The sequence below is a fragment of the Podarcis pityusensis genome, assembly GCF_964106645.2.
Source record: "Podarcis pityusensis genome assembly, chromosome: 13".
Lineage (NCBI taxonomy): Eukaryota > Metazoa > Chordata > Lepidosauria > Squamata > Lacertidae > Podarcis > Podarcis pityusensis.
Genome location: NC_138038.1, coordinates 26,209,823 through 26,233,621, shown reverse-complemented (window position 1 = coordinate 26,233,621; position 23,799 = coordinate 26,209,823). Strand labels below are relative to the sequence as shown.

Genomic DNA, 23,799 nt, shown 5'->3' with positions numbered 1-23,799 from the left:
GGAAGTCCGGGAAACAAGTGAATGTAAAAGAGGTTACAAAAAGACGGAACTATTTTTAACTGTTTTCCCCCCCCCCCTTTTTTACTTTTTTCTATTTTGTATTTTGTATTTTGTATGGTGTATTTTTCTCTGTTTTTGTGAAAATTTTCTTGTTTACTAATGTGATTTTATTTTTTCTGAAACTTTAATAAATATTAATTAAAAAAAAAAAAAAAGAAAAACGAGAAACGGAGAGAAAATAAAACTGTGATCGATTCCTCCATCCCTACAGTGGGGTCCCTAGTTCAAACCCAGGGTTCAAACCTACACTAGAAAACATAGGCTGCATTGTATACTCTGAGGGCTTGTCCACTTTTCCCTTTGCCCTGTCATGTTCCCCCAGGAAATCCCGTTCTTTACTGTTGAATAGGAGCAAATGTCAAGTGGGTTTCCTGCAGATTGACATTTGCTCTGATTCAGCAGCAAAGAGGGAGTTTTCCTGAGGGGAAGGCGGTACAACAAACAGAATACCCCTTGGATGAGGTATTCTTTCTAGACAGGGAACCAGAGGAGCTATGGATGAGCTGGAGCTGGCAGCAGTTCTCCTGGGTTTCGGACAGGGCTGGGGATTGAACCCACGACCTTGTGCATGCAAGGCTGATGCAACCCTGCCCCTGATCTACAGCCCATCCTCAAACACTTTTGCATGTTGCACACCATGGAGCTTTGCAGGGGTACAGGAGCCTGGAGGAAGCAGTTTAACAAGCCCACAGCCTGTAGCATCCTCCTAATTGCTGCTGGCTCTGGTGTGAGCCTCCCTCCGTGGAAAATGGTCGCAGCATGGATCCTGTAGCTGCAGGAGAGCAAGGGAGGCACACACAGAGGATGACAAGCAGCTGGAGGCCATTGCCCCTGGCCTTGGATGCCCTGTAGGCGTTTGTGAGGAAGTGAGAGAGAAGACGGAGAGGCACCACCTGAGCACACAGCCAGGCTCACGCCACAGCCTCACCCCACTCTCTGTTGTGGTCAGGGAGGAGGAGGAGGAGAAGGCAGCGAACCCATCTCTCTCAGGGCTTGCAGGGAAACTCTGTGAAGCAACAGCTTGCTCTGCTCTCTCACAGCATCCAGGCTGTGAACTTGCAAGGCAAAACGGCTCTGCAGTGTTTGGGTGGCAGCGAGCAGGGTTGCTGTGGGTCATCCAGCAGAGCTTCCCTGCATGTAGGGATGAGTGCTCACAAAGTGTGGGCGGTGCCAACTGTCTTGGGTGGATTTAAAAGAGAATCATGGGGAATAAGGCTCCTGCTGGCTACTCACCAAGGCCGCGAGGTTCTTCCTCCACCCAGTGAAGGACTTTGGGCTCTCCAATTTCAGCAGTGCCGTGTGCAGCACTGAAATTTGGCATGCATGAGGTCAGAGAGAGAGGCCATAAACATGAGGGTTTATCTACTGATGCTTGGGTGCTGAGGCTACACCAGGCACCCCCAAACTTGGCCCTCCAGATATTTTGGGACTACAGCTCCCATCATCCCTAGCTAACAGGACCAGTGGCCAGCCATGATGGGAATTGTAGTCCCAAAACATATGGAGGGCCGAGTTTGGGGATGCCTGGGTTACACCATATCCAGTTCCCCATCATGGAGATTGTGGTCATTCACACAGGGGTAATGCTTGAAATAATTTTTCTTTCCTACCAAAGAGCAACCCTGCATAGACAGTGAGGGTGTGACTGTGAACTAAAGGGGTATAGGATTTGGTAAAAGCATGTACATTTAGGGCATGGGCTGTTGCTCAGTGGTAGAGCGTCTGCTTTGCAGGCAGAAGGTTGCAGGTTCAATCCCCGGCTTCTCCAGCTGAAACCTGGAATTGCTCCTGTTTGAAACTATGTAGTGCCGCTGCCAGTCAGTGCAGGTCATATTGACTTGGATAGAACAATGGTCTGACTTGGTGCAAAGGTAGGTTTCTATGTTCCTCTGAATTTTTAAGACCCACTGATTCCAACTGGAGACTCAGGCGTGACCTTAGGGCTCCTATCCTAGCCACCCTTACATCCCACTGAACTCAGTAGGGCCTGGGTTTGTTTGTTTTTTAGTAGATGCATTGCACTAGCAGCCTACTGAGCCTTTCAAAGCTGAACCCGAGCAAGGTTGTTCCTCCTCGCTCCTCTTGCCTCTGTCCTTGGGCGCTCTTTTCAGATTGCTTGCCTCCTCCTGCACTCCCTACATTTCTGAAGAGAGGAAAGTTTTATTCAAATTCTCAGAAACCACAGAGTCAGGGCTGGCTGCACCTTTTTGGGTCTTTGATGGGAACACTTCTGAAGTGTGGATCCGGCAGGTGTTCTTCCTGTTACTGCGGTGGAGGAGGAGGAGGAGGAGAAGTGGAGGAGGAGGAGGTAGTCAACTGCAAAGCAAGCGCCCGTCATGATTTGTGAAGAAGAAATGAGAAAGGCTCCTTCACTCTGTGGATAAGGGGCAGGATGGAAATGCAATAGTGCACAGTTCCAGGAAACTCACAGAAATGGTGCCCTCCATACGCTGCTGCACTACAACTCCCATCATCCTTTGGGAGCATCATCCCATTGTTGGAGCTGATGGGAATTGGAGTCCAGCAACTTATGGAGGGCACCAGGTTGTGGAGGACAAGGGGTGCCATTAGAGCAAGAGTACAGAGTGGCGCTGTGGGTTAAACGACAGAGCCTAGGACTTGCCAATCAGAAAGTCGGCAGTTTGAATCCCCACGATGGGGTGAGCTCCCGTTGTTCGGTCCCTGCTCCTGCCAACCTAGCAGTTCGAAAGCACGTCAAAGTGCTAGTAGATAAATAGGTACCGCTCCGGCGGGAAGGTAAACGGCATTTCCGTGCGCTGCTCTGGTTCGCCAGAAGCGGCTTAGTCATGCTGGCCACATGACCCGGAAGCTGTATGCCGGCTCCCTCAGCCAATAAAGTGAGGTGAGCGCCGCAACCCCAGAGTTGGTCACGACTGGACCTAATGGTCAGGGGTCCCTTTACCCTTTACAGACATGTTTGCCATTCCTTCTGTCTGCACTTCAAGTGTCCAGGTGCTCAGGCAAAAGCCCTGGACCCCAGGTGCTCAGGCAAAAGCCCCCTGATTAGGGAAGGGGAAACTGATTATACACTGTCTGGCATTAGTTCCCCAAAGTCAACTTTAGCAAATTTTCCCAGGGCGCCTACCTACCCAAGTAGGGTGGCCGTGTGTCCTACATGGCAGAGGACAGTTCTCTCTTTGAAGGGCAAGTCCAATTTAAAAAACTGCTAACCCGGTGAAGGGAGACCAGGGACTTTGAAGCTGCCTATCCACAGATAAGACTGCAGACCCATGGGTCTGCTGGCCAGAGTCTTCCCCACTGTGGTGGCATACACCATGTTCCTATTCAACTTGTAGTTAAGTATATTAAAATATTTCTAAATTTGCACCTATATAACTTGGCAGATGCAAATGTCATGTAATATCCAGGCCCTCTTTTGGTGAGGTGTTAAGTGGCCGTTCTCCCCCAAATCCTTTCAAGATGGAGGTTCTGGGGCCTTCTGCCTGAGAAACATTTTCTCTCTAACCCACTGAATTATGAGCCTTCCAGTAATGTTTTTGACATTCCACCCATAACTTCCTTTGCTTGCCTGTCTCCGGCCTAAGGACTCTAGGATTAAAATAACTGATGTCATTGTGTCTACCAAAAAAGAAAACTGCAGCCTCTGGAAAACACAGAATGGTGTGTCTGCCGGAATCCTCCCTCCTCCCTCACCTTGCAAACATACAGGAAAGTGTCTTCTAAGGGCTGTGAAAACCTCTTTAAAGAATGTTAGACGATACCCATAGGTCTTAACTTCTCACCTTTTCGGTGGTTGCGTGCTCACTCGAAGTGGGAAAATGTGTGTGGGTGGCCTTAAGGTGCAGCTTGGGCCAAGGTGGCTGGAAGAGGAAGAGAGAGAAAAGGCTGCAAGGCAAATTCTCAAGGATGGCGAGAAGACACGAAGTGGCAGGAGGGGGGGGGGTAGTTGTCTTCAGCTGCTCACAGAAACTCACTACAAGCTGAGTTAGCAGTTAAACTAACCTTATTTCTGATGAGGCCAGGGAACCTGCATAGAACACTAACTAACCACTCTAGCCAGGCTCTCTGCTGCAACGCTTCTTAATGCTCATTCATCATTGTTTGTGCTCAGGATGCTTGCAGGGCAGTTACACATGATCCCAATTTCAATACTTCATACCCTCCAATTGCCCCAATTTTGATGGGATGGTCCTGGAATTCCTAAAGCTGCAATGGCTTCTGACTTGATTATGGAATGTCCTGGTGCTCCCTGCCAGCAGACGGGGCCCATGGAAACAGCTGCAATGGCTCTGGGAAGCAGTGGCACAGCAGGGATGGGGGTGGCCCCAGGTGCATTTTTTGGGAATGGGTGTGACCAGCTGCCCCCATAACAGGCTCCCTCATTGGAGCCTGGCTCCAGCATGCAGCTATAGCAGGCTTCCTCAAACTCAGCCCTCCAGATGTTTTTGGCCTACAACTCCCATGATCCCTAGCTAGTAGGACCAGTAGTCAAGGATGATGGGAATTGTAGTCTCAAAACATCTGGGGGGCAGAGTTTGAGGAAGCCTGAGCTATAGCTCCACTCCCAGGTCAGGCAGAAAGGAGAGTCTGTGGCAGCGTTGCTGCCCCTCTCCTCCACTGGGCTGTGGCGTGTGAGTGTGCCCACACACTGCTCTCCCTGTGCCGTGCCTCCTTGGGACAGTGCAACGGTGCTGCTAAGTTGTCTCCGCTTCGAAGCATCTCAAGTGACTTTTGTACACCGATTGCATCTTCCGGTTCAGGAAGACGTGCTCCAAACCATGTGGTGCCTCCCCCTTTATTACCTCGGTGGAAAAAGAAACCAAAACATACAGAGCCACGGGTACTGAAAAAAGCACTTTGTATTAAAAAATAAATCCATCACTTTACACTGTAGATAACACTTTTTGAAAACAAACACACTCGGAATGACAGCAGGTTCCCGTTAATTCTTTGACTGGAATGAAAGAACTCCAGAACAAGTGCAGAGACCTATTTTCGAAGCAGAAACACGCCAGCGTGCTGTCTTCAGAGCGACAGCCATGAGCGACGAGTAGTCAGAAGCAGCAATGTTAATGCAGAGGCACATTCACGGCCCTCCAAGGTAAGGCAATGGCGTTTTCAGCTTCCATGGAGGGTTTCCTATCACAAGGCAACAGTGGCTTCCTTCTGCCAGTTCTCAACAGAGGCAAGAGCAACTCCTAAGGAAGGTTCAGAAGCAAGGATACGAAGGGCTCCCCTTACCCCCACCCGATCCTGCTGGGAAATTTTGCTAGTCTTTTACCAACGCTTTTTGCTGTCTGCAAAATCCCTTCCACGTTTCCCCCTTGAGAGACCCATTAGGCTGGAGCAGCAGCAACAATGGTGGCAACACAGGAAGGTTTGGAACCTTCCTCACTGGGAAATTTGGCTAGTCATCAAATTTCTTTCTGCTCCTTCAAAATTAACCTGCCATTTTTGCCCCAGCAAAAGCCTCCACGTTTATCTCAAAAAAAGATGTTAGGTAAAACTAAACGGTACACCCTTAATTTCAGAATGTTTTCTGATGACTTCTTTTCAGCAAATCCAGAATGTGGGTTTGCCAACACCAGAGTTTACTATGGGTTCGCGGCTGTTTGTGTTCCCGTTTAATTTGTGTAGTCCCCAGGATGTTACAACTATCTCAATGCTTTCCCCTTGTAAATCCAGGTTTACCCAATACAGGGATAACCCAATAAATTGGGGTGAAGCCAGGCTCCAAACTGCTACACTCAGGGGCCGCAAACAATTTGTCCCTGTGTTTTTGGGCGAGTGAAGCAGCTGTCTCTCTCCATGTCCCCTACTTCCTAAATGTTTTGTTTCCTTTTCCCTTATTTATAAAAAATGTTTAAATTCATAAAAAATAACACAGAAAATAAAGATTATAAAAAATTCACAGCAGTTTACAACATTTATACATAAAATCATACAATAAAAAGACATAAAATGTTAAAATCAGAAATCAGCTAGCACATATTCTTAATTGCCTGCATAAGCCTGATAGAAGGGGAAAGTTTTCAGCAGGCATTTAAAAGTTAAAACAGAAGCTGCTTGCTGAATCTCTGTTGGCAGAGTATTCCAGAAAACAGGCCCAATGACCCTAAAGGCTTGGTTTCTTCTTGTCAAATAAGCCCCACCAACTTGGGGAATCATAGAATTGTAGAGTTGGAAGGGACCCCAGGGGTCATGTAGTCCAACCCCCTGCAATGCGGGAATTTCAACTAAAGCATCCATGACAAATGGCCATCCAAAACTCTGCTTAAAAGCCTCAAAGGGAGGACAGTCCACCACCTCTTGTGGGAGTCAGTTCAATGGTCAAACAGCTGTTACTGTCAGAAACTTCTTCTTGATGTTTAGTCAGAATCTTTTTTCTTGTAACTTGAAGCCATTGGTTTAGGTCCTGCACTTCAGAGCAGGAGACAAGCTTGCTCCATCTTCCATGTGACAGTCCTTTAGATACTTGAAGACAGCTATCCTATCTTCTCTCAGTCTCTTTCCCAGGCTAAACATACCCAATTCCCTCAACCATTCCTCATAAGGCTTGGTTTCATCTTGGTTGACTTCCTCTGCCCAGGTCCTTAGCTCTGCCTACTGACCCTGTTAAGAGGTGGGGTCAGAACTAGGGGCGGGAGATAAATTATATTAAGTTCACCTTTAAAGGTGATTCTACTTATCTCACCATTTCTGAAACAATTCACATGCTGAACTTCTCTGAATTTTGCAGTGAAGTTCTCAAACCAAGTAAGATGTACCAAAATACATATACAGGGGAAAGATGTGCACATATGTATGTGTTGTGCGTGGAAAATAAATGCATTATCTTAGAGGAAATCGCATTGCGAAAATTACAGGCAAATACAGTATTTACTCAAATCTAATGCTCACCTTTTTTGGCCAAGTTACGTTGCGAAAATTAAGGTGCAGATTAGACTTGATGGCACATTTACATTTGCCAGCAAATACTCTTTTTGTTTCAAGGTTCTGAAAATTGAGGTGCGCAATGGATTTGATGGCTGTTGTGGAAAAATTGAACACATGACTGGAAAAAAATAAGAAGCTGAGAGAAACTGAAATTTGGTAGATTCACCCATCTGTAGTCAGTACTGTCTGAAGTTGCAAGCTGGCAACTCTAAATATGCAAGACTAGTGATTTGTCCAGGAACAGAGGTGCCCCTGAAGGATAATGACATGTGAACTGAAAGACAGGGAGGAAGAGGGAATGTGTGTGTGTTTTCTCTCTTTTACACACACACACACACACACACACACACACACACCAACAAGAGAGAGAGAGAGAGAGCAAGAGAGAGATGGAAATAGCACAGATTGCCCTTAAGGCATATATAAAAAGGCTCACCAGTGTGACAAGAACAAAAGACCACTTTTACATCTTTGCTACTGACAGGATAAAACGAAAGTCACACTTCTGCTACAAACAAGCTGGTTGAATGGCTCCTCTACCAAGGACCACCGGAAACTGCAGCAACTGAGAACTCACCCTATAAAGAAATATAACTCACTGGGGTCAGGGCTCAATCTTAGCCCAATAACTGTGGGCTTATCCACATCTACCTTTCCTCCACTCTTTCCAGACATCACCTGCTCCCTGTCCGATCGCCCCTTTTTGGTTTTGCTCTAGACCAGGGGTAGGCAACCTAAGGCCTGGGGGCCGGATGCGGCCCAAACACCTTCTCAATCCGGCCCTGGGAATCAGCATGTTTTTACATGAGTAGAATGTGTGCTTTTATTTAAAATGTGTCTCTGGGTTATTTGTGGGGCATAGGAATTCGTTCATTATTTTTTTCAAAATATAGTCCGGCCCACCGCATGGTCTGAAGGATGGTGGACCAGCTCACAGCTGAAAAAGGTTGCTGACCTCTGCTCTAGACCTTTTCCGCTGAAAACCTGCTCTTTAAAGCTCGATCAGAGCAAACAGCCATCCACAGAAAACCCCAATTGATGTTTGTGCCCCGCCCCCGGCAAATGTTTGGGCATGGAGCTTTTAAGCGCAGACCTGTGCCTGGAAGGAACAGGGAGAAAGGTAAGTGTAGATAAGCCCTCTTTTTCACTGCCAAGGCGCCAAGGGAAGAATGTGGGTTGGACTACTTTAGGAGGCCTGCCTTTGGGAAGGGAATCAATGGACTGAATGCTCTCTGACAGAAGAAGCTCCCCACTCCCCTCAGAAAAACAGCATGCTAGGGAGATGGCCTGCAGTCTAGCCTTGTTTCTGGTATGCTGCTTTTCCAAATGCAAGGCGCTATTTTGCGTCCCTAGGGTGAACCAATCAAACATGCGGTTCCCACAGGTGGGGTCTATAGCTCCATGCTTTCCAAATGGATGGTTCCAGGTTCAGTCCCCAGCCTCTCCAGCTTAAAAAAAAAAAAAGTAAGAGGAGAAGGATCAGATGATATAAAGGACTCTCCACCGCCTAAATCTTTACAATAATGGGCCAGGAGGACAATCAGGGGCAGCTTCCTTCGCTAACAACATGAGGTGGAAAAGCTACTTTCTCAGTTCGCTCTGCAGATTATATAAACTGGCCTGAGGTCCCAGAATAATTGAAAAATGAACAAAAAGCACCTGAGTCTTCACAAACCACAGGTCCAGCCATCTCCAAGCACCAAATGCTGGAAACTAAGCCCCAACACCCTTTCTTCCCTCTCCGCCATTGTTGTTGTTTTCAGAAATTAAGCACTGTTGGGGGCAGCCATCTTAGTTTCCGGTCTGTGTTAACTGTGAGCCTAACCCAGGGCTGGGTCACCAAAGGACCTTTCAGACACTGTGGGATTCCCAGCGCTCATCAGCCTCAGAGAGCATGGCCAATATTTCTCTATTTTTATTTAAGACATTTATATACCGCTTAATTTTTCACGTTTCTGAGGGGTGCTAAGGGTGATATGAGTTGTAGCCCAGCAACATCCGGGCTTGGGGCCTACAGATTCCTCACCTCTGGCCGAACCGTTTTTACAGGTGGTACAGAAAAATGTCAACGAAATCTTTCCACTTTTTTTTTTAAGGGTTTTAAAAATCTGACTACACTACAAATGTAAACTAGTCTTAAACTCCCCACATTCCTGGACAAGGAACCCTGAAGACTGTAGATCCATGGAGTCAAGGAAATACCCACAAGTTATAATTCCCCACCCCCACCCCCCAGGTTGTTTGGTAGAAATCACACAATACTCGAACTTGGTTTTGGACTGGTTTTAGGTTACGGTGCATGAGTCTCCCCAGAAACTGATGGGAGAAGTTCTGCTCTCATTTCAGTCCCATTCTGTGCTCGCCACGGACTATGTGGGAGGAGAATTCGTATTTGTCATGGCTCCGGTGGCCACACAAATTACACTCAAAAGGGTCACGGAAGCCGTGGCATCCCATGTGGATGGTGAACATCACATAATCCAGGAAGAGGACGCGGCAGTGGTCACATCGGTAGACCCCAATGGGTTCGCCTTCCTTGTTGAAGACTTTCAAGACGTCACGAGGACAAACGACGGGTGGCCTGAAGATCTCGTAGGACCTGGGGTGCTCCTTGTAGACCAGGAGCCCATTATGGGCCTGCAGAGGAGGAGGAGCCGCTTGGTTCTGGTGGTAGGCAAGGCTCTGGTGCTCCTCTTGGTTGCTGTCTGAGTCTGTGGAATCTTGGCCGCTGTTGTTTGGAGAAAGGCCTCTGTCGGAAGACATAGCCTTGTCTCTCAGCTGGGTATGGCTCTTTTCCACCTCCTGAGGGTTGCCGTTGGGCACTTCAGAGCGGGTGAGCGCCAGGGGGTACAGGCTGCTGATCACGGGCACCATCTCCGAGGTCGGGGGTGCCGGGTTCTGCACAAGCGGGCGCAGGGATTCTGCGCCAAGGTAGCCCATGGAATTGTTGATGGCTTGTTGGTCCAGCAGGCATCCTTGCAACATGGCCTCCCTCTCCTTCTCGTACACAAAGCTGGGGTTGTAATTCACTTCAAAGCTGGAGCGTTTCTCACCTGTGGGACAGAAGGATGCATGAGGATGTTACAGGGTAAAGTTCTAAAACCGCCTTGCATTTATACCGCGGCAGCATGAAAATACTTTTATAAATAAATACATTTTGCGTACAAAAGCATCTCTGTGCCATCATGTTCTAAAATATCAGGGCAGTGCACAATATCGCAATATAAGATACTATTAAAAACAATACATGGGGTATTGAGGCCTCACCCCTATTAGGAATTCTACTCTGCCTTGACCTGTCCTGTTCCTTTCACTAGCATTTCCTGAACACTTTCAGGTCTAGCTTAAGGATTATTTTATTATTTATTTATTGAATTTATATACAGTGGTATCTTGGGTTACATACGCTTCAGGTTACAGACTCCGCTAACCCTCGGGTTAAGAACTTTGCTTCAGGATGAGAACAGAAATCGTGCTCCGGCAGCGCGGCAGCAGCAGGAGGCCCCATTAGCTAAACTGGTGCTTCAGGTTAAGAACAGTTTCAGGTTAAGTACGGACCTCCGGAACGAATTAAGTACTTAACCTGAGGTACCACTGTACCGTCCTATACCTAGAGGTCTCAGGGCGGCTCACAGAAAAGATCACAATATATAAAATCAAAATAAGAACAATATCCCAATAACACCCCCCCCCAAAAAGAGCCGCATTTTAAAAGGGTCTAGGATGTCCATCAGGTCAACCAAAGGCCTGGTTAAAAAGGAATGTTTTTGCTTGGCACCTAAAGGTGTATAATGAAGGCACCAGGCGAACTTCTCTGGGGAGAGCATTCCACAGACAGGGAGCAACCGCAGAGAAGGCCTGTTCTCGGGTTGCCACCCTCCGGACCTCTCAAGGAGGAGGCACATGAAGAAGGGCCTCAGAAGATGATCTCAGGGTCTGCGTAGGTTCATATGGAAAGAGGTGGTCCTTGAGGTATTGCGGTCCTGAAACCTGCCTTTTTTAAATAGGACAAAACGGAAGCTGACATTCTCCAGCAGCTGAATTCTGCAGCCAGTACTAATTTCTGCACTTTTCTGGTACAGTTATAGTACCAGGGGATCCATTCAGCCTTGGCCATAAGGCAATGGAATTCTGCTGCCACAAGCAACATTTTCACACACAGCAGGCAAAGGCGTTTTTCGTATTAAAATCCTCTGTGCTTGAAGGATAGAAACTAGAATGTCAAACCCTTGAGATATTTATCACTGGCAGTACTATGACTCAAGGACCACGAAACTTGGCAGGCTGTTTCAGTGGATGGGTTTGAAACCAACCACTCACGTTTCTTTAGTAATGTGCTTGAGAACCCGCTGACAAGATTCTCTGTCAATCTTGTGATCCATCTGATAGATAAAAGGAATTTTAAAAAGAAAAAAGAAAAAATCCCCCACAGAATGACATTTGTCTATGACTCAGATGCCAGTTCTAGAAAAGATGAATCAAAGAAAATTAGCCCCGTTTCTCAAGGGATGCTGAAAGTTTTCAGTTTCTTGTTTTGAACTCATGAATACGATTAACTAAGAAAATATCCAGCGTTAGGGCGGGCTCTGTGCAGGCAATGGGAAGGCTTATAAATATTTGGTATATTGTATTGAAAGCCCCGGGAAGTTACTGTGTGTCTCTGTACATTCTGCAGAGATAAACTTTTGGGATTTTTGACTACGTGCTATCTGATGCAGCTTCCCACAAAGCAATTAAGAAGTTGGCTGAAGGCCAAGAAAACTGAGCAGAGGGAGTTATTCTTCCTAGAGATATGGGACCTTGGATACAACTCTGCTATTGGTCGAGGTCTCCACATAGGCATGACGACTCATGACATTCCTTGCTGGATAGTTGGTTGGTCAGTGTGTGTTCTGAGAGTCGTTTGGAGTTTGTTCAGTGAGAGAGTTAAGATCCGTGTCTGTATCCTGTATATAGTAACTTGTAAAGTCTGTTGTAAATAAGAAACACCTATAAGTAACCAAGTTACTGGTAGCAGTGTCTTGTTCCTGCTTCATCCTACCTGCCTGCAAGTGATTGCTTCTGAAAGTCTTTGTATGCTCTGCTATATTCAACTGGGTCTAGCTAAGATCCTGCAACAGGTTAAGGTTGCGAAACATCCATTCCTATATGCATTCTCCATTCTAAACATGCATTCCTATATGAGAACTGCTAGTGCAGTCCTTGCAACTCAGTTTCAGGGATGGCGAGAAGATGCTGCCATTACTACAATAGTGTTCTCATGGCTGTGCTTTACCTTTGGCACTTACAGAAGGTGCCACTGGGGTGAGGAGCTGTCCCTGGATCCCTGCCTTTGGTCATTCCAGCCATTAAGATCCAAGCCTTCTCCAATTCGCATGGCTCCCTCTCTTCACCTGCACAGTCCTGTCTTGGCTATTGCTTTTTCTTGGTACCATTTGAGGACAAGAGAATGTTGGGAATGCTGACTTTTTCTGTAAGATTGGATCCACAGTTCAAAACATCTTGATGCTTTTTAGCATTCTCTCTTAGAGGAAGCTTAAAACGTTCTGTTCACCACACAACGAAGGCAGTTTGTCCTATCTGTATGAAACTTTTATGGTGAAATTACATGGTGAATAGCTATTTCTGGCCACAGTTCGGTGAAGAATGGCTAAGTTGCAACAGTTCAACTATTTGGCAGAGGGGTGTGAGCAGTATGTTTGCCTTGAAAAAATATATGCTATGTTTCTCCTTCTGGCTGTGGAAAAATGTATGTTTTGAATTTTAAAATGGACCTTACAACACATGTTTAGAATGGAGAAATATTAGGATTACCAACCATAATGTATTTTATTTACCTAACCAGTAAATTTGCATTCTACTAGATAACCACTATTGTGTTTGAGGGGGGAAAGGAAAGTCTAGATTCTGCCATGCTTTGATTATGACTCACTAGCCCTATCCTGGTTTGCTGTATTCCTCCAAGCACTGCACTGGCTTTGATACCGCTCAGCAGAATCAGTAATTCTGAATTACAACTTTGTAGTGCTAAGGTGCTCTTGGATTCCTGCTTGATCCAAAATGCAGGGGTAGCTCCCCTCCCCCTTACATTTAGCTTCGCTCTCTGGATATTCCAAATGAGTACTCCTCCTCTCGTGAGTTAACACTAGGCCGGAGCCGAAGGGGGGAGAAGCTTTCAAAAGCTCAAAAACACCTCCTGTTTGGGGGTTAGCACTGTGAGAGAGAAAAAGTGTTTGTGGAGTAGGGGTAGTCAGAAAAGGTTCACCTTTGGTATATAAGCAGAAACCTGGTAGGGAAAGAGATAGCAGAGGGTGAAATATTTCCACCCTGTGGCAAACCCCAAACCGGAAATGTTTGAGTCACTAAGTAAAAAATAGGACATATAGGAATTATGGTTTCCACCTGCTCATTTGTACCCAATCTGATCCACTTAATCGCACAGCGGCAGCTGCAGACACTCAAGGGTATTAATCACAGGTGGCAAACCACAAAGTGACCCAGAAAACACTGGCGCAATTTCAACTGCGATCAAGAACATGGAATTAAAAGAAACAACAACCCACACTGCGCACGCTTATGACATTGTTTTGGGCGGGTGTAGAGTTGTGGGTGTCATTTCAGTGATTACACCCTCTCAATTAATGTTTTTAATTGACCTGGCCTTGTTCTATGAAGCTCATTGCCCTCCCTTGTTTCCCAACCAGGGACTGTGGGGCTTGAGCAGAGAACTGTGGCCTACTCTCCACATCCAGCAGGAGTGAGAAAATCTGACAACCTCGGCTCCTCACATTTGCTCATTTTCCCAACCTTAAGTTCAATTCTCCACACTTCCACATCTGTTTGCAATTCCTTCAAAAAAAAAGAAGTCCTGAAAATCCACCAGCTTTTTAGTGCAATTTTCTCCTAATATGAACATTTCTGCAAAGCAATTTCCCTTCCTTTATATAATGCGTTTGCATCCCATTTTCACTAATACAGGCATTTCTATGTACGCTTTGCCCCGGTACATGCATTTTTACACACATTACTTGGCCACAGAAATGCATTGCAAAATTCAGCAAAGTGTACATTTTTGAAAGGATGGCTGTGTTTCAGTTTGCGCGTTTGTTTTAGAAAGTGCAACTTAGACAGTCTCCCTTTAAATGGAAATTGGATTATATTTCTCTCCCATCCTAGGGTGGTAGCATGGCCTGTACCTCTTCAGAACTGCAGGTAGGAATGCCATTCTCCCCCAATATTTCCGTAAACTAACACATCAAAGAGAAAGTTGTGAGATCAGCCCAGCCTGCCTTTTCCAGTCCTAGTTTCTACTAGCAGAAAGTGGTCCCCCATTTGAAAATATGCATTTGAAAATATGGTCCCTTGCCTGTCTGGTGCTGTCTAAGATGGTACAGTCCATTTTAGTACCTCAGGGCTTTACTATTTCAAAGATGGCAGTAACACCATCACACCACTTGCTGCTCTGTCGTTCCCTGGCTGCAAGGCAGGAGAGCACACAGAGTAATGATGTCATCTCTCTCCTCTCAATGTCTAGTTAAGCTCCGAGTCGGAAGATGGTGAAATGGACTGTACTACTTGGGAGAGGTGCAAGTTAGTGGATGTGACCAGTGCCAGATTTATGTATAAGCTAAACAAGCTATAGCTTAGGGCCCCCCAAAAATATACTTCTTCTTAATTGTATTTCACTATTAATATACTTCTTCTTAATTGTATTTCAGTTCAACAATTACTTTGATAATATACATATGTTGTTATGTGCAAATGGCTTTAGATACCTATTAGGTCCATAAATTACCGTATAGCATATATTCAACACGAAAAACAGTGAGAATTTGTTGTTGACAAAGGACAGCTGGACATATAAAGGGCCTCATTACCTTCAGTAGCTTAGGGCCTCATCAAACCTAAATCCGTCCCTGGGTGCGACATTTTTAAATGCTTTTGTAAGGGAGGCAGAATCCTCCTAAGCAGAGGACTAGCAGAGCAGGAAATGAGTACTGCTAAAATGGTTCTCCGTATTTTAGCACGAGAAGATACTCTGCCATCTGAAGATGCACAGCCTACCACCTCTTTCATATCGATTCAAGACTCTTTACCGCCTTATTCCCACCATGCTTTGCTGTGAGTGTAGACCAGGCCCACGTTCTACACCAGATAATCACCTCAGTTTCCCCCAGAGAAAAAGCACAGGACCCAGAAACAGTTATCCATTAATATTATTGCCCAGATCCTCGTATCTAACCATCTGCTACTTGAGGTAATGCCTATGTCTGTGTTCCCCAACCTCATGCCTTCCAGAAATTTCGAACTACAGCTCCCACCAGCCACAGCCAGAGCATCTGGAGGGCAGCAGGTGGGGAAAGGATTTCCTAGGTAGGAAGAGATCCAAACATCTTCCTCCAAGCAATTTTTCGCTCTAGTACTTAATGAAAAGTCAGCATAAGGTCAGACAAGAGGCTTATGGGAGTGCGCCTTGGAGGATAAAAGAGAGTGAGTCACTTTTTAAAAGTCACGCTATATGAAACCCCACCGCATGGAGTAATTTATTTATTTCTTAATTGACAACCACATCATAGCGTCAGAAAACAGCACTGTAGTGACACCCGTGTTTCCTTCTTTCTTAACCAACTCTTCAAGAAACTGTTTGCCAACCTGTACCTTGCAGAAACTGTATCTTACCCCAATAAGGCAGGTGCCATCGCAGTTCAGTTCACATTGTTGAATCCCACCCCCCAATCTTCCATGTGGGTACACAAGCATGTGAAGAAAGGCTAGGCCTCACACGTCTCCCCTGACAGCCTGTGCCTTAAGATCTATGGGAGACGCCCTACTTACATTCCCACCAATGACAACAGTTTTTGGACAGCGGCATGGAACAAGGCCTTCTCTGTTACGGAACTTGATGTTTGCTTTATATTGTTAGCTTTATGAGGGGAGGGAGTTATATGGACCCTTTGAATCAGAGGGCGGAATAAAAATTCAGTAAAGGTACCCCTGCCCGTACAGGCCAGTCTTGACAGACTCTAGGGTTGTGCGCTCATCTCACTCTAGAGGCCAGGAGCCAGCGCTGTCCGCAGACACTTCCGGGTCACGTGGCCAGCGTGACGAAGCTGCTCTGGCGAACCGGCACCAGAGCAGCACACGAAAACAGCGTTTACCTTCCCGTTATAAAGCGGTACCTATTTATCTACTTGCACTTAAGGGTGCTTTCGAACTGCTAGGTGGGCAGGAGCTGGGACCGAACGACGGGAGCTCACCCTGCCGCAGGGATTCGAACCGCCGACCATGTGATCGGCAAGTCCTAGGCGCTGAGGTTTTACCCACAGCGCCACCTGCGTCCCTTTAAAAATTCAGTTCTAATACCAATAATGCAACCAGGATTTTGCACACCTTGGTCCACGATCATGGCTGCTGGCAAAAGTGTACAAAGTCACATGGGGAAATTCATCTGTGTCAACTACTCCTTAGAGGCTGCATTGCCTGATACCTAAAGCAGGTAATGTGTGTGACAAGTACATGTTTGTAAACACTTATTTCATCATACAGGTACATTGCATTAGCTATTGGCTTCATCCCCCTACTGAGTGTGCACCCGTTGGCTCAGGTTTGCTGGTGTTTTAATTGGTGAAAAGGACTTTGTTTTCTTAGTTGAAAACCTGTATTTGTGCCTCTTCTTAAACATGCTGCACATGATACACAACAGCAAACCTGAATTTGCTATTTGCTGTACTCTTATTGGGGAAGCAAGCTATGTTCAGTTCCAGCTCCTAGGTGATATACTCATCTAATAAATATGTTTTGCAAACTTGTGTTTGTCTTTTAAAAAGTTGAGAGGGGTAACTGTTTTAATCTGTTTCAGAAAATGCCGCAAAAATTCTTGAGGCAATTTAAGGACTATCAGATTTAAGCAGATCCATCTCTATGCAAAAAAAATGAAATGGACAGCAAAAGTGGCAACGTTCAGAGCCCACTGAGAGAGCATTTCAGTTACCCAGAAGGCTGTTGTGAAAGTCACAATCCTTTAACAAAAGAGAGCATCTAGAGTAGGTATTAGAATTTATCAGGGAATATTTAAGGGTTATATAAGATCATATTGTACCAATCACACCATATTAGCAGAACTTGAGTGATACTTGTAAACACAACAAATACCGTTTGTGGAGTAGACTGGAACAATATTAAAGAATATAAAACTGTGCGGGGAAAACAACAACAGTATAAACAGTAGAATGAGAATGATTGGAAGACTCATTTTGTCAGAAGTCTTTTTTATTTAAGCGTTTAATTAAGTATTAATTAGGAAGATTAAGGTTTTTTATATACGTAAATTTGCTTTTTCTTCTTTTTTTCTGTATTTTTTCTTTTCTTTTTTCTTAATTGTTTTTTCTTTAATTTTCTTTTTGTAGTATGAGATTGTAAATTCTTTGTAAATCTTTGTATAAGTGTGTAATTTAAATTGATAACGATTATTTTTTTAAAAAAAGAATTTATCAGGGAATTAGATTTCATCCAGACTGAGGAGTTCATCTCCTCTTCAAATTTTTAATTCGTTTTAGTATTGCCAGGAAGACTGTGTTGTCACAAATTACTACTATAGATTAAGGTCGGTGTTCCTATCTTATACGCATTTGATCTTTGCACAGAAATATGGAAGAACTTCTGTGTCGATTTCATGGCCTTTTTAGCCTCTTTAAGCAAGAAACCAAGTCATTAATGTCATCAGTGCAGTCCTGTGAAATACTTCGCCAACGAAGATTCAGCAGGTGCCTTTTGTGCTAACTCTTAAACACCTGTTGAAAACTGTTCTATTCCACTAGTCCAGGCATATCCAATTCCCAAGAGACTGTGATCTACTCCCAGTATAAAAAAAACTGGCAGTGCTCTACCCATTGTCATTGGATGGAGGAGGAGCGTGTGTGAGGTGGGTGGATTGCCCAGAATTGTTTAGCTTTTTTTAGGAGTGAAGTACCTAGAGTTGTTGAGCTTTTTGGGGGAGGATTGCACAGAGTTTTTTAGCATTTCCCCCATAACTTTTTGTACACAATAAGGATCCCATGATCTACCAGGATCAGCCAGGGATCTACCGGTAGATCACTAGTCCTATGCAGGCAGTTAAGAATACATCCTCTCACCATGGTTAATAGATGTTTTTAACTTTTTAATGGTTTTACTGCTGTAAACCACGTTGATATATTTTTTATGAAACAGGGCTATACAAATTTTTTATATATAAATAAATAAGTAAAATGACATGAGTACTAGTCCATAAAAGTTTGTGATGCTTGATGTGTCAATTGTCATGATTAAAATGCATTTGTTGTATTATTTAGTAAGTTGGCAAGCTTAATAAAGCAGAAGAATATTTGGCAACCTTGGAAGTCAATGGTTGTTTGAGGTATTTATGCTTATGATATATATGCATTCTTTATTGCATATAATGCTTTAAAAACATGTATCATTGTGTTACCCGTTTTTTCTTAGTAGTCCTTCGATTTTAAGTCTTTGACCCAGATAGACTAAAAAATTAGCATAATAAATGAAAGCTTTGCAGTTTCAACTAGCAGCTTGTTTCAACTTAAAGATAAGGAGCCTTAGCAACTGCATCGCAACCACAGAGCAGAATGGATATATTTATTTGGGCTTGTGTGTATATGAACGGTTTTTGCTTACAGAGGCTGGAAGCAGCAAAACAAGGTTGGGGCTGGTGGATTTGAAGTGTGAAAATCAAGCCGAAACTGTGATGCAAGCAATTTGGACTTTGCTAGCTAATATGGGGGAGACTTGTGGCCTCTGTATTGGATTGTGTTCCCCAGCACGTGAAGAGGACAATATTGAGACATTTTTTGATACCTAGAACCTGTATTTTGGCAGTGTTGCTTTTGCAACCTTGTGGCGTTCTGGATCCTGTGGAACAGGACTTTGCTTTCCACCCCATGTCTCTATAAAAGCAGTTTTCTCGCAGTTTGAATTCGGAGAAGACTATCCAGCCAAACCCCAAGAGGCAACAGGTGTCTGCAGCATCTCCTTCTCCCGTGCCTCACCTTTTCCTAGTTTTGCTTGGCCAGGATCCTTTGTGTGAGTATCATCCCATCCTTGACATATATATATATATATATATATATATATATATATATATGATTAGTCTATTTCGGGGGGATAACTGTTCCTATAAGGGAAGAGAGAGGGATGCCCTTCTCATCAGGGAGAGGGCACTCTAGCTGTGTAAAATTTGGGTAGGAAACAAAACTTCTATTTTGTCAGGTGGTTTAGCCTTACGTCTTTGCATTCCCTTGAAAATAAAGATGCCAGGTTGTGTGTCTCAGGCCTGATCACTTTAGCTCACACAGCAAGGCTGTTGTTTGGGTCGTAACATGTTACATTTTTATGTGCCTTAACAAAGTGAAGCAGGCCCCTGTTAACAGGTCATAGAAGTTCAAAGGGTGTATCTACAAAATTAACATACGTTGTTTTTATGTCAGCTGTCATGGCTTCCTCCAAAGAATTCTGGTTTGGTGAGGGGTCTGTGTCTCCTCAGTTAGACTTCTGTTCCTCCTCTCAGAAAACTACAGTCCCCAGAATTCCTTTGGGTGAGAGAATGTCTTATGCTCGTTTAAAATTTGTGCCACAGACATATTCTCACATTATACCTTGCCTTAGAAAAGGTAAAGGGACCCCTGACCATTAGGTCCAGTCGTGGCCGACTCTGGGGTTGCGGCGCTCATCTCGCTTTATTGGCCGAGGGAGCCGGCGTACAGCTTCCGGGTCATGTGGCCAGCATGACTAAGCCGCTTCTGGCGAACCTGAGCAGTGCATGGAAACGCCGTTTACCTTCCTGCCGGAGCGGTACCTATTTATCTACTTGCACTTTGATGTGCTTTCGAACTGCTAGGTGGGCAGGAGCAGGGACTGAGCAACGGGAGCTCACCCCGTCGTGGGGATTCGAACTGCTGACCTTCTGATACCTTGCCTTACTTCTCTGCAGCTCTTGCCACCGCTCCACCTTTTACTCCATGTACTGAGAATATTTATACTCTGGCTCTTCTGGGAGGGAAACCCCTGCTGTGGATGAGTCAAGAAGTGAAAATAGCCATTCATCCACAACCTTCCTTAAATGGTTGATTCCCACTTGCAGCCTGCCGCAGTAATGTGCATTCCGACATTTCATTTTGACATAGTGCATTTTTATTCTGCCCTTCCTCCAAGGAGCTCAGGTTGACAGGCAGGGCTTCACCAATTTTATCCTCGGCAAAAGACAGCAAGGTAGATCAGGCTCAAAGCAAATAACGTACCAAGCTTTTATAGCAGAGCAGTGGTTAGAACCTGTTTTTTCTCTGCTCTATCACATTGTTTACAATACACATTGGCACCACTGAGTAGTTAATCCGTATAAACAATCTCCCACCTGAACTCTGCGAACAAGCATGGATTGGTGGGTGAGTGAAGGGGCCCAAACTCTGTGAAACCCACCAATCCCAGTGACACGTGAGCATCACCTGCTGCCTTCATAATCACAACCTGAGCTCAGGTAGTGCTGCTGGTTCGTAATGTACAGAAAGGATCTTGTCCATCAAAGGTGTGCAGGCTGTAGGTGCAAACAAACACCACACACCGTTTTTGCACAGGTGACTACTGACTCTTGTTTGTAAATGTCAGAGAGAGCCCGCTGTGGTTAAAGTGAACAAATCTTTCCCCTCTGCCTTTGCAGAGTCAGGGGTAGGGTGGGGAATTAAGGTCAAGTTTATTTTTATTCAAGACATTAAAAGAGAGAGGATGGCAGTTAGTCTCAGGGTGTTTGCAGCAAGATCAGATAAAAAATACAGTACCAGAGAGATCTCGGCTTATAAAATTTGATTTTGAAGGAAGGCAAAAAAAACCGGTATTACGCTAAATATACAAACTGGTACAGAGCCAGGAATTAGAATGAAATTTCTATCTGAACTGTTGATCCTGGACAAGAAATTCAGACAGATCCATGGAAGTGGATATGGCCAAAAGTCCCCCAATAACCTGTGCTATCTCTTAAATGAAGTTTTTAAAAGTTTATGCTCCACTGGTATTTAAAATCATCATGTCCCAAACATATATAATACTGCTAGTGATCGACACTGGAGATTCAGAGTGGAGAATGCAGGAATGCTGCATATTTTCTGGGCTCGTCTCAAAGTTTAAAAATTCTGGGAGGATGTAGCAACTGAAATCAAGGTAATAATAGGATACGTAAAGAGACCCCTGACTGTTAGGTCCAGTTGCGGACGACTCTCGGGTTGCGACACTCATCTCGCTTTATTGGCCGAGGGAGCCGGCGTACAGCTTCCGGGTCATGTGGCCAGCATGACTAAGCCGCTTCTGGCGAACCAGAGCAGCACATGGAAACGCCATTTACCTTCCCGTCGGAGTGGTACCTATTTATCTACTTGCACTTTGACGTGCTTTTGAACTGCTAGGTTGGCAGGAGCAGGAACTGAGCAACGGAAGCTCACCCTGTCGCAGGGATTCGAACCTGCAACCTCGGTCGGCAAGTCCTAGGCTCTGTGGTTTAGACCACAGCGCCACCCGCGTCCCAATAATAGGATACACGTGACCTAATAATTGTCGCCGTGAAGCTCACTGGGCGACCTTGGCCTGTCACTGCCTCTTAGCCTAATATACCTCGCAGGGCTGTTGTGAGGATGAAATGAGGAGGGGGAGAACCATGTACACCACTTTGAGCTTCTTGGAGAAAAAAGGTGGGATATAAATCCAGTAAATATTTGGCTACGTTGAAGACATAGCATTAAAGGAAGATTGAACTGGTTCAGCATTTACTGACTTCCAGAGGAATAGTTATCTGTTATAACTGGAAGAAATCAAAGGCACCATCCCTGTACAATTGGGTAATCAAAATTTGGGATATTGTTCACAAATACCTGTAATAATATAATTAAATAACAACAACGGACAAACTCACAAATATGGTAAGTGCCAGAGAAGGCGGACAGTCAGGTGATTATATTTTGGGGGGGTGAAGAATTGAGTGTCTTTATAATTTACTGGATTGATAAGGTCCAAAATATTGTAAAACCGTGTATACTGCTTGGACGTTTATAATTTGATATTATTATATTATTATAGCAGCACTCTCATAACAAAATTTTACTTTAAATTGTATTATTTAGATTCTTCTCTATTAAGCATAGCAGAGTTTTCTCCCATGCATCTTTTTTTTTATATTAATTTTTCAATAAAAATTCTAGAAAAAAACAAAAATAAAATTATAGTAGGTTCATGTTTAACTTGAGCTTGAGGTAAAGAAGTAGAAGGGGGGTGTTTGGCCTCGGACATTTTTGTACCTGAAACGAAAACACCCTGCTCTATTCTGAAATTCATTTAGAGAGAGAGAGAGAGAGAGAGAATGAATGATACACAAAGACAGGTTGGAGACAAGAAAACTGGGCCTCTTGAGTTCCAAAGGTACTGTATCGCGTAGTGTTAGGTACAACTGTTGGGGAGGTTGCAGCTGCCCTAGAATCACAGACTCATAGAGATTGAAGGGGACCTTCCAAGGGTCATCTAGTCCAACCCCCTCCAATGCAGGAATCTCTACTAAATCACCCATGACATATGGCCTTCCAAGCTCTTACTGTGTTGTGTGAGCTAAGTGTTCTTGTTTTTTAATAGCATGGAAACATGCAAGGTAACTTGCTAGCATCAGGCAGCTGCTTAAGGCAGAGCTACAAGTGAATGGTTGAAAAGTTGGGGAACCAACCTTTAATTCAGTAAATCAACTAAACGTTTAGTGAATTACTCCATGAATAACACTATTTTAATCAGTGAGCACAGGAGTTAAGTGCATGCTCGTTTATTAATTTCTTTTGCATCCAGTATGATAGAAATCCAACACATCCTAATTATTAACCATGCCCTTTCCCCCTGCCCAGTAATGTGGTAGTTTTTGTTGATAAACTGTTTTATCCATTTCTTTCAAAGGCTCCTAAACTGAGATTTTGATAATATGTGAATAGATGTAAATGCTAATGGACAAAATGAATCTGTTATTTGAAGATTTCCAGTTTTTCCACTTGTCTTTCATATGTGTTTTCTTTTGCTCTTACAAATTGCAAACTGCATAAGCTCACTCTGCAAATTTTTGATAAGCATATCAAAAATATGACATTATAAAATATCTAATAGAATTAAGTAGAATTAAAATATCAGTATTTTAAAAACAACAGTATAAAGACTAGCAATACGAACAGTAGTTCCAATATTAAGCGTACTAATATTTTATTATAAATAATGGATGGTATTCATCTATATTTTACTCAGAGAAGAACTACAGAAATTGAAATTAATGTTCAATGGGATTGCTCTGGGTAAAACTTTGCTAAATACTGCCCAATAGTACTAAGTAATATTAATCTTTCATGGGATAACTTGGCAAAGTAATTACTGGAAGAAGTTTATCAGAACTGTTCTCTGTATTTCATATTCAAAATATGTCAAAAACAGTAAAGCTAAAAGTAAAAGGAAACGGCGTCTATAAAGCCACCAAACATGTGTATGTCCTTTTTTGTTTTGTGCACCTATGTGCAAGTACAGGCAGAGAGGCACAAACATATTGGGTCCTCAACCGACACACAAATGCCCCAACTAATAGTATCTGTGCAATCAAAGACACAAAATGGGTTCAATCATAAACTGGTTTAATTAGCAGAGTAATCTAATCAGCAGGAGCTATCTTTAATTGGCAAGCGTAAATTTTAATTAGAGGGGCTGTGAATTAAGGGCACAATTGTTTATTATGCTTAACCCTATTTGATCCTTAGGTGTGGTTTTGATATG

The 23,799-nt window shown here is 44.1% G+C and overlaps 1 protein-coding gene across 3 annotated transcripts in view; it reads right to left on the bottom strand.

Annotated features, from left to right (window-relative positions):
- Positions 1 to 23,799, bottom strand: part of IKZF3 (IKAROS family zinc finger 3) — an 85,793-nt gene that overhangs the window by 19,343 nt on the left and 42,651 nt on the right. For 2 of the 3 annotated variants that reach the window (XM_080978320.1, XM_080978321.1), the window contains one exon: positions 7,307 to 10,031. In XM_080978320.1, coding sequence (XP_080834446.1) covers positions 9,316 to 10,031 — 716 coding nt within the window. In that variant the 3' untranslated portion in view covers positions 7,307 to 9,315. Of the gene's footprint in view, positions 1 to 7,302; positions 10,032 to 23,799 lie in introns of all 3 variants that reach the window. The other variant, XM_080978319.1, reaches the window with a different exon arrangement.